Here is a 17,479-nt window from a genome sequence, read left to right on the forward strand (position 1 = left end):
ATTCCCCATTGTCAGGAGTACTTGGAAATTACGCTCTCTATACTTAAGGTCCCTTCCCCTATGTCTCTGCCAGCCTGCTCCTTGCCCTTTTTCATATGAGGGAGGCAGCAACGGAAAAATGGGTCCTCACCTTTCTCTTGTGCTCCTTCCTTCATTCCTCACCTCCCAGATCATCTGCTTTTCTCTTTCAGTGTTTAATTTCATGGGTGTTTGTCTCATTTTTTTAATCCATTGCCAGAGTGTGGGGAATCTTTGACCTGCCAGGTGTTGCTGAACTACATAGTCAACCTTAAGTCCTACTCAGAGCAGACCGGCTGAAATCAATGGAGTTAAATAGTCATGTATATTTCAATAGGTCTCTTGTGACTTCCTGTTGGAGGCAAGCCTGTGCTAATTTACATTACACAAGCTCTGAGTGCTATGCCAAGATATCAGTTTTGAATTTCCTTAGAAGGTTAGATCAGAGGGCTGATTTTTCCCATTGTATGGGAGCGTTTACAGTCACTGGATAGTTTTGTTTACGAAGCTCTTAAAATAAGCTAGATGCTGGAGAAAACTGGTTAGAAATAAATAAAAGACCCTTTCCGAAAACTTCATGTTCTAAATAGTTAACACTTACCATGCCAAGAAGAGACTCTGATAAAATGATAATATTATTAGAAGAATGATAACTGAATTTAATAAGGCTTTAAATTTAATAGGAACATAAGAATCTGCCTTATAGGAGGTCAGAGTAGCTCAGACTAATCCATCTAGCCCAAAATTGTCAAGTCTGGCTGACAGCAGCTCTCCAGAATCTGTGGTTAGCAATTTTTTATATTGCCTGTTACCTGATCCTTTTAACTGGAGATCCCAAACAATTGGATCAGAGACTTTCTGCATGTGAGTAATGCACTCCTATGAATGAGCCATGGTACCACAAGAGACTTACTGTATTTTTTGCTCTATAAGACTCACTTTTTCCCTCCTAAAAAGTAAGGGGGAATGTGTGTGCGTCTTATGGAGCGAATGCAGGCTATGCAGGTATCCCAGAAGCCAGAACAGCAAGAGGGATTGCTGCTTTCACTGCCCAGCGATCCCTCTTGCTGTTCTGGCTTCTGAGATTCAGAATAGTTTTTTTCTTGTTTTCCTCCTCCAAAAACTAGGTGCGTCTTGTGGTCTGGTGCGTCTTATAGAGCGAAAAATACGGTATTAAGGTCTAGAAGGGATTGAATCAAGGACACTGAAGCATCACAGCCCAGAAATACCACTTTGATGGAAGTAGGGATGGAGAAGGGCTGTCAGCTTTCAGCCTTACAGCAAATGGTGGAGTGCAGTTTCTTGGGCTGATTTTGCCAATAAATGGTTCAGGGATTTTAAAAAACAGAAATATCTCAAGTCAATCCAGTTTTTGGTTGGTTTGCATTCTGGAGAAAGTCAGTCATAGGTTGAAAGAGTCGTCATATTTTGTATGAACTACTGAAAGTTATCCTGTTCCTTCCTTAATCCCATTCGCCTTTTTACATCACACTTATTAGATTTGGGGCGTTCAGACTTCAGGCTTGAGGGATCTACTCTGCTGTTGTTAACTATCCTCCAACCAGAGCCAGTGCAGAATAATTGTTTGTTGAACCAGATACAAACTGATGGCTGAAGGGAGCCACTGCGATGATCTGCATATGCAAATACAGATCCATATCTGAGAGACTACAGGTGTAGAGATTTCAACAGAAAACTCTTAACATTGGCTCACACAACTGTGGGAAGATGTTGTCCAAGACGATTACTCTTATTTCTTAGGTGCAAGGCCTACACACCATCCCCCCCAAAGGATCCTGGGAAATGTAGTTTGTTAAGGGTGCTGAGAATTGTAGCTCTGTGAGGGGTAAACTTCAAGCCCCTTGATTCTTTGCAGGTAGGGATGTGTGCTTTGGTGTGTATGCAGTAACTGAGATAAATAGTACAAGGCAAACCATGACAACGTTCTACAGATTTTAAAAAATAAACCTAGAAGTTTACTTGGAAGTTTCAACTATTGGGAGTCAGAAACACTTGCAGATTTGCTAAAAACACCCAGCAGAACCCAATTACGCCAAGTCAGCAGAGCTCATATATTATCATGTAAGCCGTGGGCAGGGACTATGTTGTTTTTAAATCTTTGTGCAGCACCTAGAGAATACTTTGTTCTTTATTAATATTAAAAGCAAGAGCAGGCGATTCTCTTCTATTCCTGGGGAATGTGGTCATATTATATAACATTATCAGAGTTACATCTGAGTGCAAGAGTTCATTGTTCCATGGAGAAACCATGACTCATGAATGACCCAAGATTATCAGCAAAAGGGTCATTCAATGGTCACTAGGAATTTTTGTTTTGTTTGAGCCAGCTGGTATTGTAATTTTTAAATGTGTTGTTTGCAAAGCCCCTGGCCTTAAGGCAGGCATAGGCAAACTCTGGACCTCCAGATGTTTCGGGCTACAATTCCCACCATCCCTAGCTAACAGGACCAGTGGTCAGGGATGATGGGAATTGTAGTCCCAAACATCTGAAGGGCCGGAGTTTGCCTATGCCTGCCTTAAGGTGTGTCCTCACACACTTCATTTGTTCAGGACAGCACAATAAGGCATACTTGTTTATAGGTAAATATGTCTAAATGCAGTTCTTTATCAGAAAGGGTTTTAGCATCCGTATAAGGGTGCTAGGGCTTATAATGCGTTGTTTGTATTTTCAAAAGGGTTCCAGATTTTTAAAACAACGCAGAGAGCATATGTTAGGCACTCAGGGTCTCATTGTTTCCAATCACCTGTTTGTTTGATTTTCACTTTACAATTTAGTTGGGGTACTCAAGGGTACATGGGTGTCACTGTGGTTTAAACCACAGAGCCTAGGGCTTGCCAATCAGAAGGTCATTGCTCGGTCCCTGCTCCTGCCCACCTAGCAGTTCGAAAGCACATCAAAATGCAAGTAGATAAATAGGTACCGCTCCGACGGGAAGGTAAACGGTGTTTCCGTGTGCTGCTCTGGTTTGCCAGAAGCAGGTTAGTCATGCTGGCCATGTGATCCGGAAGCTGTCTGCGGACAAAACACCGGCTCCCTCGGCCAGTAAAGCGAGATGGGCGCTGCAACCCCAGAGTCGTCCGCGACTGGACTTAACAGTCAGGGGTCCCTTTACCTTTACCTTTACTCAAGAGTACACAGTACCGGCACCTTTTTTTTCTCCCTAGAAGAAAAGCACTGGTTCAAAGTGTGGCACTTCCTGTAACAACTTCATGGTGACTAAAGGCACCTTTTTTTCTAGAAGAAAAGCACTGGGTGTGGAAGTGTGGAGAACTGAACTGGAAAATGAGAAACTGAGAGAAACTGAAAATGGCAGATTTGCCAATTCCTATTCATAGCCAATCTGGGTCTCTCTGGCACATGCCCATGAACATTATGAGTCACAGCTTCCCACCTTCCCATCTTTCTATAGTGCAGCTGTGGCAAACAAGCTTGTCACATCAAATGCAATGTGCCACTTAGCACTGTAAGTCGGGAAAGCCACGGTGAAATGTTTGTTGGCAAAACTCTGCTTTTCTGGCTTTTAAAAAGTCACGTTACTACTGACTGACTAGTGAGTCGTAAAAAGGAGGAGGATGGATTTGGCTGAATTGGACGGAAACTGCATTTAAAGTGTGGGCTGATCTAACAGGCTGTATGGAATGATCTCCTGAGACCCAAAGGTCGTTCTCTTATTGCTTGAAGCACTCAGAGCTATACTAGAGAAAGCACTATTACATATAGTATCAAGATGGCTATATGGGATTTGGGAGGGTAAGCTTGGGTGAACTAATAGCAGCTTTTCCATAGCAACCTTTGAGGCGGGAGGAAAGATATTAGAACAAACTTCTCAGTTGACTAAGAACTGGGAGTTTATATCCATTAGGCTGTTTCCTTTGTACACTTGACTGTACTTTTGTCCGTCTCACTGCTCTTAAAACTAGCTGTAAATATTTGATGGGGTTCATTTTAATGTTACCACAGCTGGTTATTGTTGTTTTTATTTGGCTTTTCAAGCAAGAAACTTTGTAATAAGCCACAGACAAAATAGCAGCACGCATAGGCGATAGATTCACAGCCAGGGGTTGCAAACCACAGCCCTTTTCAACAAGGCTGCCATAGTTTTCCAACAGTGACAGAATAAGCAAAAGTCCAACAAGGATTGCAGTAGTTTACAAACCATCATCAGACACATTTAATTCTCAATTACAATGTTTATTGCTACTTACAGCATTGTTCTCACATTCCTCACATTTACATGAGTGGTGTCTGTGCAGGATAGCCCAACAGTCTGACAGGAGTACCTCAGTGCTTGAGAGTTTGCTTGTTTCCTTCTAGAGTGCCCCTATTCCAGGATACTACCAGACGGTAGTCATCCTTGTATTGTCAGTTTTCTCCCAAACACGATCCATGGTCAACAGGAGAAAAAGCATTCATCTTCTAACCAGAGAACACTGCATTATACCTGATGAACATGTGCTCTTTGGTAATGCTGGTACAGAGCAATGGTGAGGACCCTGTTGCCCTCCTGATGTTTTGCCCTACAGCATAGCTAAGAGCCAGAGATGATGAGAGCTGTGATCCAAGAAAACATAGAAAGCCACAGGCTCCCCCCTGCCCCCATTTGTGTAGAACGTTGTGGTTTGGTGACACGATCTTGTCAGGAAATGAAGATGATGTAAGGCAGCCAGCATCATTCATGACTGATATATAAACAGCCTAAATCAAATTTAAACTGCCATCCATTGCTGATATAATTTATTTCAAAAATACATCGCTATTCTGCTTTCGCTTTCCACTAAAGTGTCTCTCAAGGACACTTACAATAAGAAGCAAACATAAAGGAAAAAGTAATGCAGTCGTTAAAATGCAAATTAACGAAACTTAAAGCAGTAGCAAAAAGTAAAAACACAAGGAGCAGCATTAACAGTCAATATACAAAACAGCAGTAGAACCAAAAGCTTTTAAAAGGAAAGCTTTCAACTGCTGGTGGAGCACAAATAAAGAGGAAGATAGCCTAACCTCTTGGGCCATTGGGTGTGCCACATATAAGGTGTCACCACAGAAAAAGTTCTATCAGGAGTTGCCACCAACCTTGCCTCAGAAGGCAACAGAATGTCCAAGAACATCTCAACAGCTTTATCTCCAGATTAATATAAGAGGATGTGTTCCTTCAAGCAGTTTGCTCCCAATCTGTTTAGGGTTTAATGGAGAATAACTGCCAGCTCCTTATTCTTATCATCAGAATGAAGCAGCACGCTCGCTGAGATGTGGTTCTTTGCTCCTCACCATATATTTTAAATGTCTCAAGAAACACCAGCTGCTTGGTGGCACCATTACAGATTTTGATGCTGCTCACCAAAAACTGATCTGTGTCAAAGACCAAATGGGTACATGACTACTTTGCTGTAAGCCCTGTTTATATGTGTGTGTGTGTTTTCACCCAATGCTAAAGGTATGTAATCTTTGATGAAACCATTCCATTGAATATGATTGTGCAATTTCCCACAAATTAAGAGCAAGGCCATCTTTATTTCACGGCAGAAACATATCAACAAAAATTGATTTATCAGACTTTGTTGGTTTGCCTTGGGATACCATCGAGAGGGTATGAATTTGCTTCCAAGGAGTAGGACAAGATTTCCCTCAAAAAAAAAGTTCTTCCACCAATCCATAGGGGAAGTGCAGGTTTTTGGTAAAAGGACAGGCTAAAAAGCCTCTGGGAACTGGCACTCTGGAGTGGTAGCGCAGCGTAATAAGGTTGTGAGGAGATTGCCTGGGTGTGACCATTTGGAGGTCTGGATGCCCTCTTTGTCTGATGTCAACAGACAAGGGCAGTCACTTCAGCCCCCCAATTTGCCATGTTAATTTGTATAGGGATATGATAGGGAATGGAAACTGAGTCGTGTGTCCAGATGTATCACATAATATAAGAAATGTTACATTGAACAATTTGTAATGAAGCAGTTGATTTGCTATAAGGATCGAGTGAGTCTGTTGTATTTCAATATTACTGTGGTTTTGTTAGGTGCATTGTGGTACAAACAAAATAAAAATTCTCCTATGACCTACTAAAATTATTGGCAAAGAGTCTGGACCCAGCACAAAATGGTATCTTGGCAGGAAACATTACTTTTATTTTATTTTATCATTGGATGTTTTCAGGTTATGTCTCTTCATGGAAGAGAGGGGGAAATCCAAGTAGCAGAAAGAAATTGCTGGTTCAAGAAGTCCAATTTCACCTTTCTGTTCAACTATAAGTCAGTCAATCATTTGTAACTGCTGTCACACAAGTACCTGAATTGGAACATATACTGGACTATTTTGAGGGTCACTGAAAAGACTGGTTATGCTTTCACGCACCATTCTCTACTGTACTGTAACTCAGAAAGAGGATCTATAGATCTCTCCCAAGCAGTTAATGCATGAACTCCAGAAGTCATCTGTGGCTGAGTGATTTCCACTTCACACACTACAAGAGAGACGGAGAAATCAGAAATATGAGGCACTAAACTACAGCTGTCTACACACTGCCATTTAATCTGGTTCCAGTACACTCCCAGCACTACTGCTTGAAGCTGAGGACACATGGTGTTGGCCCCAATCCATAGGTATCCTGCAGTTTCTTGAAAAATGACTGGCATTTGATGTGCTTTCCCTCAAATCAACAGCTCTGAAAACATAATCTGTGGTTAAGCCAAAGTGCAAACATTTCAGACATCTGTTGTGCATGTGCAGATGACAGTGGATGTCAAATGACAACTTCAATGAATAGGAGTTTGTGGGGTTGCAGGCACAGAGAAAGCAATCGGGTAATTAGGTAAATAAAAATAAAAATGAGAGGATCTCGCTTACTGGGGTCTCGGGAACGTCGTGTGATGCCTTTTGTATGATTTCGCCGGAACCTGGATGCCAAAGCGACACAACCCCAGTAAGTGAGACTTTGGTGCAGGCAGCAAGGGTGTGTGTGTGTGTGTTGCATGGTGTTTGGCACTTCTTCTTCTTCTTCTTCTTCTTCTTCTTCTTCTTCTTCTTCTTCTTCTTCTGTGATCACTCGTAGCCGAGTTAAGATTGTCTTCCATAAACACAGTTTGAACAGTGAGTCCGTAAGTGACTGTGGAGGCCAATTCTGGATCCACACATCCTTCCACAGTGGGGACATTGGTTTCTGGGCGGGATTTTATCACGGTGTGGATTTGCCAAGCATGCCTTCCTCTTAGCACATTTCTCCCTTGTGTCCTGAGTTCGAGTGTCTTCAAAGGCCATGACACCTTTGTTAAAGGCTGTTCTCCAACTGGAGCGCTCACAGGCCAGTGTTTCCCAGTTGTCAGTGTTTATACTACATTTTTTTAAGATTTGCCTTGAGACAATCTTTAAACCTCTTTTGTTGACCACCAGTATTACGCTTTCCATTTGTATGTTCGGAATAGAGTAGTTGCTTTGGAAGATGGTCATCAGGCATCCGCACAACATGACCAGTCCACGTGCAGGGCGACACTTTTCTGTTTTGCCTAAGGCGGTGGAATGGAATGAGCCATCCCTGCTGCCTGGTATCGGCTCTGTCTTCTTCTGAACACAAGGCAATAAGGTTCCATTTTCCTGGGCATTTGGACTGTATTAATGCTCGATCTTTTAGCAGCTTTGAGACAGTATGCCTCTGCATGCCAGTTGCTGGAAATCTCAAGTGGGTGGAGTGCTTTTGTGGGCTTCCCACAGGCATCTGGTTGGCCCTATCACCCACACCATATATTTAAAGCAGCTGACCTCCCCCAAAGAATCCTGGGAACCGTAGTTTGATAAGGGTACCAGGAATTGTAGCTTTGTGAGGGATCTTCTCAACACTGTTATAAAACTACAGTTCCCAGGATTCTTTGGGGGAAGCCATGTGCCGTAGGGCATGCATAGACATGTATAGGATAAGGATGCATGTGTTGCCTCTGGTGGTTCTGGCTGCAGTGTGTGCCCTCGGGTTGTGTGTGTGTTGCGCAGTTCTGTTGAAATGACCATAGATACTTGTCTGGTTTAATGTATTCCACAGCCAGAGCTACTGAGTAACTATGTGCTTTGGACAGGCTTGGTGAAGACGATTTAGCACTTGTTTTTAATGTCCTAGTTTAGTCATGTTAGATTACATTATTCTGGGGGCTTTATTGGGGGGGCGGAAGGACTACAGAGTGGTGTGTATTGCAGTTGTTTTTAGAAGTCTGGTTTTGTATTTTTCCCAGATAAAACAAAATTTCTTTCACACCATTTGCCTCATCTCACTGAATTGGGGTAGGGATTGTGCGGTGCGCTTCCAGTGCCAAAATATATTGTGCCAGCCTTGGATCCAAGTGTCCAGGTCAATCTTTGTGTTGCTAATATTATAAAACAACACTTTGACCTCCACATACGATTACACGTCTTTATCTCCACTTTTAACATAATCAGGAGCTCACTTAATAAATAAATGCCCTGTTGAGCATTGGAATGATATGACGTGGAGCCATTTGATTGCTCTGTAAACACAGGCTAATCATTTTGAAGCCCTGTGGAGTCAGATGTAGATAACCATTATCATTCCTATCAGGTTTAATAAGTTTCTAGTGGGCCCCTCCCCTTTAAACCCTTTCAAAATATTTTAATTCTGATGGCTACAATCTCTTTTATTTGGAGATCTTTCACATGAAGCACTCATCAAAATCAGGAATATTAGAATAGCCTGTATCTGCTCAACACTCTGATATCCCAGAGTCTTAATGCCACACTCCAAATGATTCCATCTTGAGTATTCTTAAAGCTGTGTTATCTTGGCTCACATTTTGAAATCACAACCAACTTATTCAGGAAAGCAAAATATTTAGTTTCAGAAATGCGTAGTTTACTTTTTTTTTCATATATCTCTTACACATGCATATGTGTGCACTAGAGATCTGTCTGCTAGCGTGGAGGATGTTCTGAAAAATCGGTGAATTCGATCTCTCTCACAGGTGCATTGGAGACGTTCTACACGGGGAAATAATTATGATTTCAGGGTACAACAGCAAACCCCAGATTTGAGTATATGGTTCCCAAACCACTTATATTCTTTGGGTAGTCTTTTTTGTTTATGATTTTTAACGACAACAGATACTGATACTAATGCTAATATTTATTGAGATTAATACTATTCATATTGGGCAACAGCATTGCAAAGCGATACTAATATAGCTTGCGTTTAAATGCACAAATGCGTACCTGACGGTAGCAAAAAAAAAAAAAAAAAAAAAAGACCGAGCAAGGCAAACAAGAGCGCATTTTATAATAATAACAACAACCGAGGCGGCGAGGCAGTGGAAGGGAGGTCTGAGAGGAGGCGTGGCGAAGCAGTTCCGCGCCCTCCGGGTTCCCTAGGTGACGCTCGAGGAGGAGGGGGGGTGTCGCGCCGTGACGTCAGGGTATTTCCCGGTGACGTCCTCCCGGGCATGCGCAGTGGCGACGGGGCGATTCTGGGTGACGTCACGCCCGAGGTGTGACGTACGGCCGCCGCTGGCCGCCTGGAAGACTCTCTCGGGGAATTTTGCTGCTCTTGCTGCCCACTGACCCACCCATCCCCCCGCTCCTTTTTCTCCCCCCTCTAGTCCCACCCCCCTTCTTCCGCTACGGGTCGCGGTTGGGGGCGGCCGGGTCGTCAGGGGCGACACGGCTCCCCCTCCCCTCCGCCCCCCTCCTTGTCCTCCTCCCCCCTCCTGCCCCCCTCCCCCTCCTCAGCGCTTCGATCCAAGATGGCGGCGCTGAGCAGCAGCGGCAGCGCCGAGGGGGCCTCGCTCTTCAACGGGGACATGGAGCCCGAGCCGCCGCCGCCCGGGGCCTGCTACGCGGGGGGCAGCGGCAGCGCAGGGGGAGACCCCGCCATCCCGGAGGAGGTGAGGCCCGGCCGTGTGGGGAGGGGGGTGGGAGGCCGGCCTGGCATCCTACGGCGCCCCCTTTCCCTCCTCGCCCGCTTCCCTGCGGAGGGTCCGGCGAGGGGCTCCTGCTGGAGACTTAGGCCCGGCATCGGGCAGCGGGAGGCAGGTCGGGTGGCCGGGAGACAGGTGGATCAGGGCCCCCGGACCGCCTCCCCCCGTGCCAAGGCGACGGGGCCAAAGGGAAACCGCGAGGCCGGGCGGCGGGTTGAGGTTCGAGGGTGGCCAGCAAAAGCCGCCCCGGCCTCCTCCTCCTCCTCCTCTGGCAGCAGGTGAAGTTTCCCCCCGTCGCGGAGGAGAACCCGGCCCCCTTCGCCTCTCCAGCTGCAGCGCCGGCGGTGAGGTTGGCAGCCCCAGGAGGGAAGGGGGGTGTTGAGGTCGACGGCGGGACTCCTAGCAGGGCGGCTCTCCCCGTCCCCCTCGGGCCTCCATCCCGTCCCAAATTCCCTCTGAGGCCTTGTCTGGTCGCTCCCTCGGTTTGCACAGGGGAGGCAGTGCCTGGGATTTCTGCTTCGCTCCTTTCTCTGCCTCCTCGCCTCTGGTTCTCCCGATCTGCACGGTCGTCAACAGCAGTTGCCTGCCAAGGGTTAATGGAACTGGAGCAACACTTCGTCAGCTCTCCACCCCCCCTTCTCCCCACAAGTGCAATAGGGCTCCCTCGGGCCCCAGTTGCGTGGCCGCGGAAGGCCAAGGGACTTGATTCCGCGAGTGCCGGGAGAAAACGGGGCACCTTTTGTTTGTTTTTATCTCGCTGTCTGTATCGGAGAGGAGGGGGGGGGTTGGGCGCCTGTGCTTCGAGAGGGCCAATTTTGTAGAGCTAAGTAGAGCTAAGTTATGAGGGTTGGGTTGCCACCCTTTAAGCCAAGCAGTATTAAAAGCTCCCAGCAGATTGCATCAATATTATTAAAAACAAACACGGTCACATGTGCTCTGTGAACAGCAGCTTGGCACGGATGGGGTAGGGCTGTGGGTTTTGCTAGGCTCCTGGCATTTGCATCCTTTTTGGGGGAGGTAGTGGCAGTGATGGGACGCGGGTGGCGCTGTGGGTAAAACCTCAGCGCCTAGGACTTGCCGATCGTCAGGTTGGCGGTTCGAATCCCCGCGGCGGGGTGCACTCCCGCTGCTCGGTCCCAGCGCCTGCCAACCTAGCAGTTCGAAAGCACCCCCGGGTGCAAGTAGATAAATAGGGACCGCTTACTAGCGGGAAGGTAAACGGCGTTTCCGTGGGCTGCGCTGGCTCGCCAGATGCAGCTTGTCACGCTGGCCACGTGACCCAGAAGTGTCTTCGGACAGCGCTGGCCCCCGGCCTCTTAAGTGAGATGGACGCACAACCCTAGAGTCGGACACAACTGGCCCGTACGGGCAGGGGTACCTTTACCTTTACCTAGTGGCAGTGACAGATAATTTTCAGTGCTCAGACTCCAGTATAGAAAAATGCACAAATCAGTGATGCTGCTTTATTTAAAAAAAACCCAAGTGTAAGTAAGTAAGACATGGTTCATGTCTTCTATAAGTATTTACTCCTAAAATAGCTGGCAGGAATTTTTTTTTGGGGGGAGGGATATATTAGGAGTACACATGATTAGAAGATACATGCATACATGGCTTATTCAGTTTGCTAGGTAGTGCTTGCTTTCTGCGTATCTGTTTAGCGTGAATCCCACATTCAATGCTTATCGGTCACTTTTGTGTTGTGTTACAGATTGGAAGCCATTTGGGGAGGACCAGTGTAGATTCTGTGTTGCATTGTCAGCTATGGTTGGCAAGACATAAGGATTAAGTTCAAGTCTGTATGTGTGATTTCTCCACAGTTATTGGAGTTTCAAGCTCATGCCCTCCCAACACAACAAACAAACAAACACCAGGCTGATGGTATGGTTCTGTAGGGCAAGATGATATATTCTTAAACTTGGCGCAGTTTGTTAGGTATTGCAGCAATTTGCAGCTTTCTCTTACATACTTTACATAATTATTTGTTGTACACCTGGCCTTTAGAGAAGACGTCTCCTGTCGGACTTGTAGTGTTCAGTGGGCCAACCTCTGGTAAGTTGGTTTATGATTGCAGCCATAGGTGTCTCCTGTTGGCCACCATATCAATAAATTGTAGATAGTACAGATGGGCAACACACACCATGTTTTATTCTCTTTTTCTTTCTGTAACTGCAATGAATTTCTGAGAAAGATACAAATTTCTCTTCACTGGGGCAACCCACTAGATCTGCTTGCAAATGTAGTAAATAGAAAGAGCTGATGTAGTGTAGTGACCAAGATTGTACTCCTGCCCTTGCTAACCTGAGAGTAAGCCCCATTGAATTCAATAGGACTTAGCTCTGAATATCTATGGTTAGGATTATGCTGTAAGAGGCTGAGCTGTGAATCAGGATGACCCACTCTGTATCTCTCCCCTGCCATAGCTGTCTTATATCATGGCCTCCCTTCACACGCAAATCCTGAAACTGTAGCATGGTAATGGTAATAGTAATACTGACCTAACTTACGACATCATTGTTGTAAGGTTTCCAACAAGATAATGTATGTGAAATCCCTTAAACACTCTAAAATACTATCTAAATGCTAAGCATTACTATTAGCTTACTAGGCTTTGGAAAGAAATCTGAAGCTTTCAAAAGGAAAGGTTGTAGCCCAGTGGTAAAGCACATGCTTTGCCTTCAAACAATCCCAGCTTCAGTTGCTGGCATCTCCAGGTAGGGCAGAGAAAGACTTCTTTCTGGAACACTGATGAGTGTCTGTCATTCCTTGTTAAGAGTAGTACACAACATGGACCAATGGTCTGATTTGGTATAAGGAAATGCCTTCGATTGCACAGGGAAAACAGCTCCTCTGAAGTAAGAGCTCTAATCCATGCATTAATATACTGTATGCATGAATGCAAGTAAATACTTGGCCATAGCAGTTTGCATACAGATGAATAGGTGCTCTGTTGCTGTTTAAGAAATAGGGCCTTTGCATATGAATATATATGGCTAGGTCAGATCAAAGGGCCTTATAGCCCAGTGCTATTCTGTCTCTGACAATGACCAATGGCTTGAGAATCTCTTAAACAGGACCTTGTTTGCCAGATGTTGGAAGCAATCTGAGGTATTCTACCTCTGAATATTATTGTTCCACCCCCACCCCCATTATTGGTGATATACATTCTGATGTAATTTCACCTGACATCTTCCAATTTCACCTGGCATCTTCCAATTTATCTAATTTAAAGTTGTCTAAACTAGTTGTCAATACCGCATCTTGCATGAATTATTTAATTATGTTGTGTGAATTTATACTCCTCATTGACCTGATCCTGCCTCTAATAATTTTTACCAGATGACTCAATTTTAGTCTTTTGAGATAATAATCGTGTCTTCACACTCTTCACACTTTATAATTTCCCTTTTGTGTTTTGTCATGAGACAGGCAAGGGGAGCCACAGTGGACAGAGCACATTTTTTGTCTGAAGGGCAAACTATGAGCATCTTTGGCAGAGATGGCAACTCAATTTCTGTTTACATTTCCTTGGCTCTGGTTGTTCACTTCAAGATATCTCTTGATGAGTGAGGTCCTTCTATGTTACATTCTATAAGTAGAAACAGACAACTGAACAATAATTGCACAATTTACAAGAATACATCAGATTCAAAGAATCATAGAATTGTAGAGTTGGAAGGGTCCCCCAATGGTCATCTAGTCTGTGGTTTAAACCACTGAGCCTCCTGGGCTTGCTGATTGGAAGGTCAGCAGTTCGAATCCAGTCAACGGGATGAACTCCTGTTGTTCTGTCCCAGCTTCTGCCAACCTAGCAGTTCAAAAGCATACCAGTGCAAGTAGATAAATAGGTACTGCTGCGGTGGGAAGCTAAATGGCGTTTCCATGCACTCTGGATTGAGTCACAGTGTTCCATTGCGCCAGAAGCGGTTCAGTCATGCTGGCCACATGACCCCGGAAAGCTGTCTGTGGACAAATTCTGGCTTCCTCAGCCTGAAGTGAGATGAGCTCCGCACCCCATAGTCGCCTTTGACTGCACTTAAATGTCCAGAGGTCCTTTCCTCCTTTTTTTTTTTTTTTTACCTTAGTCCAACTCGTGCAATGCAGGAATCTCAACAAAACCAACCAAGACAGATGGCCATCTAACCTCTGCTTAAAAACAATGAAGCAAAGCTCACAAACTCTTGAGGGAGACCATTCCATTTAGTCAGGAAGAACCTTCTGATAGTAAGAGCTGTTCGACAGTGGAACAGACTGCCTTGGGATGTTGTGTACTCCCCTTCTTTGGAGGTTTTTATAAGATTATAAGTAAACATTAAGTAACAATAATTACTATTGTAATCCAGGATATTATGTCAGCAAATAAATATATTTAGAAAGAAAAAGGTGAGAATAAACAGTGGTAGATTGATAGCAATCAATGCACCTATCTTTTGTGGCTATCCTCCTTAGTCTTGCACACTTTGCTGTTCAGCAGATCATCAGGAAAATATGCTTATTACAGTCTAGTTGCAGTTCTTTTAAAACTCTGAGTTAAGGATAATTAAATGGAAATGCTGTGAATTTTCTGTCTCCTTATTTTGCCTTTCAAGAAAGTTCAGCTAAGCTTTTGTTTTGATGTTGGAGATGGATTGTTTGGACAGCGGGTAAGGATGCAGTTGTTGATTTTGATCATGCATATGATTCCAGCCGATTTTGTTCTCTCGATGAAAGTTTAGGCTTATGTTACGTGTCTGGAATTTGGCGTGCTTAATCAATATGGCGTCTTTGCTGGATAGCATGAAATGTAGTTTTAATCTGGCACTTTGGCTGTGGTCTATAAAGGTTTAAAAAAAAATCTGTGACAGACTCACATGGCTAATGATCCACCAGACTGCAGTCTTCAGTCACGTAATCCGGCCTGTCGAGTGGTTGCCATATTCTCCTTTTTCTGTACCCCCAAATTGTCAGCAAAGTCAGGCTTTGCTTATTAAGGCCTCTGCCCCCACTAAGCTGCTATACAGAGCTGGTAGACTTCATTCAATTTAGTGGGTTATAAATTGTTCAGGCAGCCTGGGTGTTGTGGTTACTTTCGATGCCTAAAAGAGAGTGCAACTGGAAATGGATCAATGGGTGCAAACAGGCAAGTATTGAAGATTGATAAACTGCCCGCAAGCAACCTGAAGAATGTTCGGGCACTCTAGCAAAGTTGTAAATTGAAAATGACATAGTTTGCCAACTCAGCTTGAAAAGGTAATGTAGGATTTTTTGGAAAGAAATGCAACGTTACTATAAACAACGTGGCTGGGGAGCTGGGAAAGTCCCTGCATATTTTCCCAATTAATTGCAGAGGTTTAGTAAATAATAATAATAAAGATGTACTGTTATGATGTACATGTTTATGCAGCGATAGCAGACAGGGAAAGTCTTCTTTACTAGTGAAAGAGTTGGACACTGCTTAATAAAAAAAAAAAGTCTCACTTTGCAGACTCTGAACAATTCAATTTTGTTCAGGTTTAAAGTCAATCTTGTCAGTTAGAAATATAACCTAGTTCACCGTAATAAAAAAATAGATGAGCTGTATCACTCACTGGCTCTACATTTTAATACAGAGAACAGAACATATATGAATACTAACACTTTTGGTCACTTTTAAATTGACCCAGTTTTGGAAGGGAGGATTAGAGGTATGCAACTGATAGTATTCACTTGTGAATCTGCTCCATGAATGCTTCCTAAGAATGGTGGCCACTGATTTTAATTGATCTCTTAAAAGTGAATACTTTCTTATAATTCTATAAGAAAATGCTGTAAGTGGTGATTATGTTTTTATTGTAGATGTTTATATTGTGTTTTTCTAGTTGCTGTAATTGAAATACTTGCATTCAGAATTTCTGACCCCTTTGTTTGAAGGAAGCATAGTTGGTCCACAGAAAATAATTTTTTGTAGTTTTCTGTGATGTAGTTGTTTGTAATGGAATTGGGACTTAATCCAGACATGACAAAAGTATTCTAGTGCTGCAAAAGTGCTGATCCAGTGGAAAGGTTCTAGCTTATATTGAGAAGGAGTTGTGCGCACTTGAAAAATCCAGTGCTCCTGGATACCTAGGGGCATGGCTGTATGCCCTGGAGTGTATGCTGGTGTGCCAACTTTGCCCCTTCCCAAAAAAGGCAGCAGGCTTGTGAGATTCTCAGACATTTATGTCACGTTGAGTTACTGTAACACACTCTACAAGGGACTGCTTTTGGAATGTGAAAACTTCAGCGGATGGAAAATACATGAGTTTCAGTGGGACTGACTTCTGAGTTTCTACGCATAGTGGTGTTCTGCATTCTGTTGTGGGGTGTGCATGTGTTATGTCAGCACTTGCATATTCCACCCATAAAGTCGTAGAGAGCTAAGGCATTGGTGTCCTGTCATGATTGCTGTGGGCAGTCCAGAAAACCCTCTTCATGCCAGGTGTAAAGGTGTAAAGAATAAGAATGTGCAGAGGCTCAGTCTTACTGGCTGTCCTCTCTCCCTTTGTCGATAGTGAGTTTGAGCATCTTCATCAACCATTGTAAGACCACTTTTCTTGTTTTTGTTTTTTAGAATGGGGAGTTAAAAGACACAAGCTTTTTAAATGGTACAAGTTGGATTTGCAACAAAACTTTTAAACATATCATTGTCTTTTAACAGAAGTGCTGCTGTATATGTTGTGTCCTCTGCTAGTCATATCCTCCGATATCTACCTTCCCTCTCTTAGTTTTCCACTTCATTTTGCAGTTGATACTTGCCATTTCATGGCTGCTGAGCATGCTCAGTCCTCACTGAGCTCACCCTCTTAGTTTTTGTTTTTGTTTTAAGAGTTTTTCTACTTCTTCAAACCCCAGGATGCTCAGCACGCCTTCCAAACCAGGGTGTGCTGATGCCTTTCTCTTGTTTCTCAGTGGTCCTGCTTTGGCTCCCATGTCTTACCACCTGATTTTAGAAACACAGGAAGTAGCTTTATAAATCAAAGCTTTGTTCTATATTAGTATTGATACCTTTTCACACACTTACCTCGTTAGTAGTTGTATTTTTATGAAGCAGGAACAGATGTTCCCTCACCAAAGGTAACACTTGAGGTTAGCACCTCACGTGTAGGCATGTAGGTGTAATCTTCTCACATGTTATAATACATAGAAGGGTGCATCTGAGATTAACTTTTCAGAAGCTTTTTATTATAAAATGGCTTAAACCTTTGATGGTGACAGATAATGAGTTGGAACTGAAAGTAACATGGAAAAGTTAGTTAAAAGAGTAAACATTATAAAGTTCTTAGAGTGACAGGTAATAGTGTTAAGTTATGTGGAATTTTTGTAGTGGAAAAATAAATCATATTCTTTTTTAAGCCATTTGTTAAATACTGTACGGTCAAATTTCTTTATAAACTCCTGTTCCATTGTTTCACATTCCATGCATCCTAAGAATGGTAACTCTTAGGTCTGCAACTCTAACGTGTTCCTGAAGATTTAAATGATCACCCACTGGTTTCATAGCATTCTTGCTTCTCTAAGTATGATTTGTGCCCATTGAGCCTTGCCTTAAAAA

At 43.7% G+C, this 17,479-nt stretch overlaps 1 protein-coding gene across 2 annotated transcripts in view; it reads left to right on the top strand.

The window, feature by feature from the left end:
- The first annotated feature begins 9,728 nt into the window (after positions 1 to 9,728).
- The window catches only part of BRAF (B-Raf proto-oncogene, serine/threonine kinase), a 61,566-nt gene continuing 53,815 nt past the window's right edge, over positions 9,729 to 17,479 (top strand). For both annotated transcript variants that reach the window (XM_081024012.1, XM_081024013.1), the window contains exon 1: positions 9,729 to 9,900. In XM_081024012.1, coding sequence (XP_080880138.1) covers positions 9,760 to 9,900 — 141 coding nt within the window. In that variant the 5' untranslated portion in view covers positions 9,729 to 9,759. The remainder of the gene's footprint in view (positions 9,901 to 17,479) is intronic.

The sequence above is a fragment of the Podarcis pityusensis genome (genome assembly GCF_964106645.2).
Source record: "Podarcis pityusensis genome assembly, chromosome: 10".
Taxonomy (NCBI): Eukaryota; Metazoa; Chordata; class Lepidosauria; order Squamata; family Lacertidae; genus Podarcis; species Podarcis pityusensis.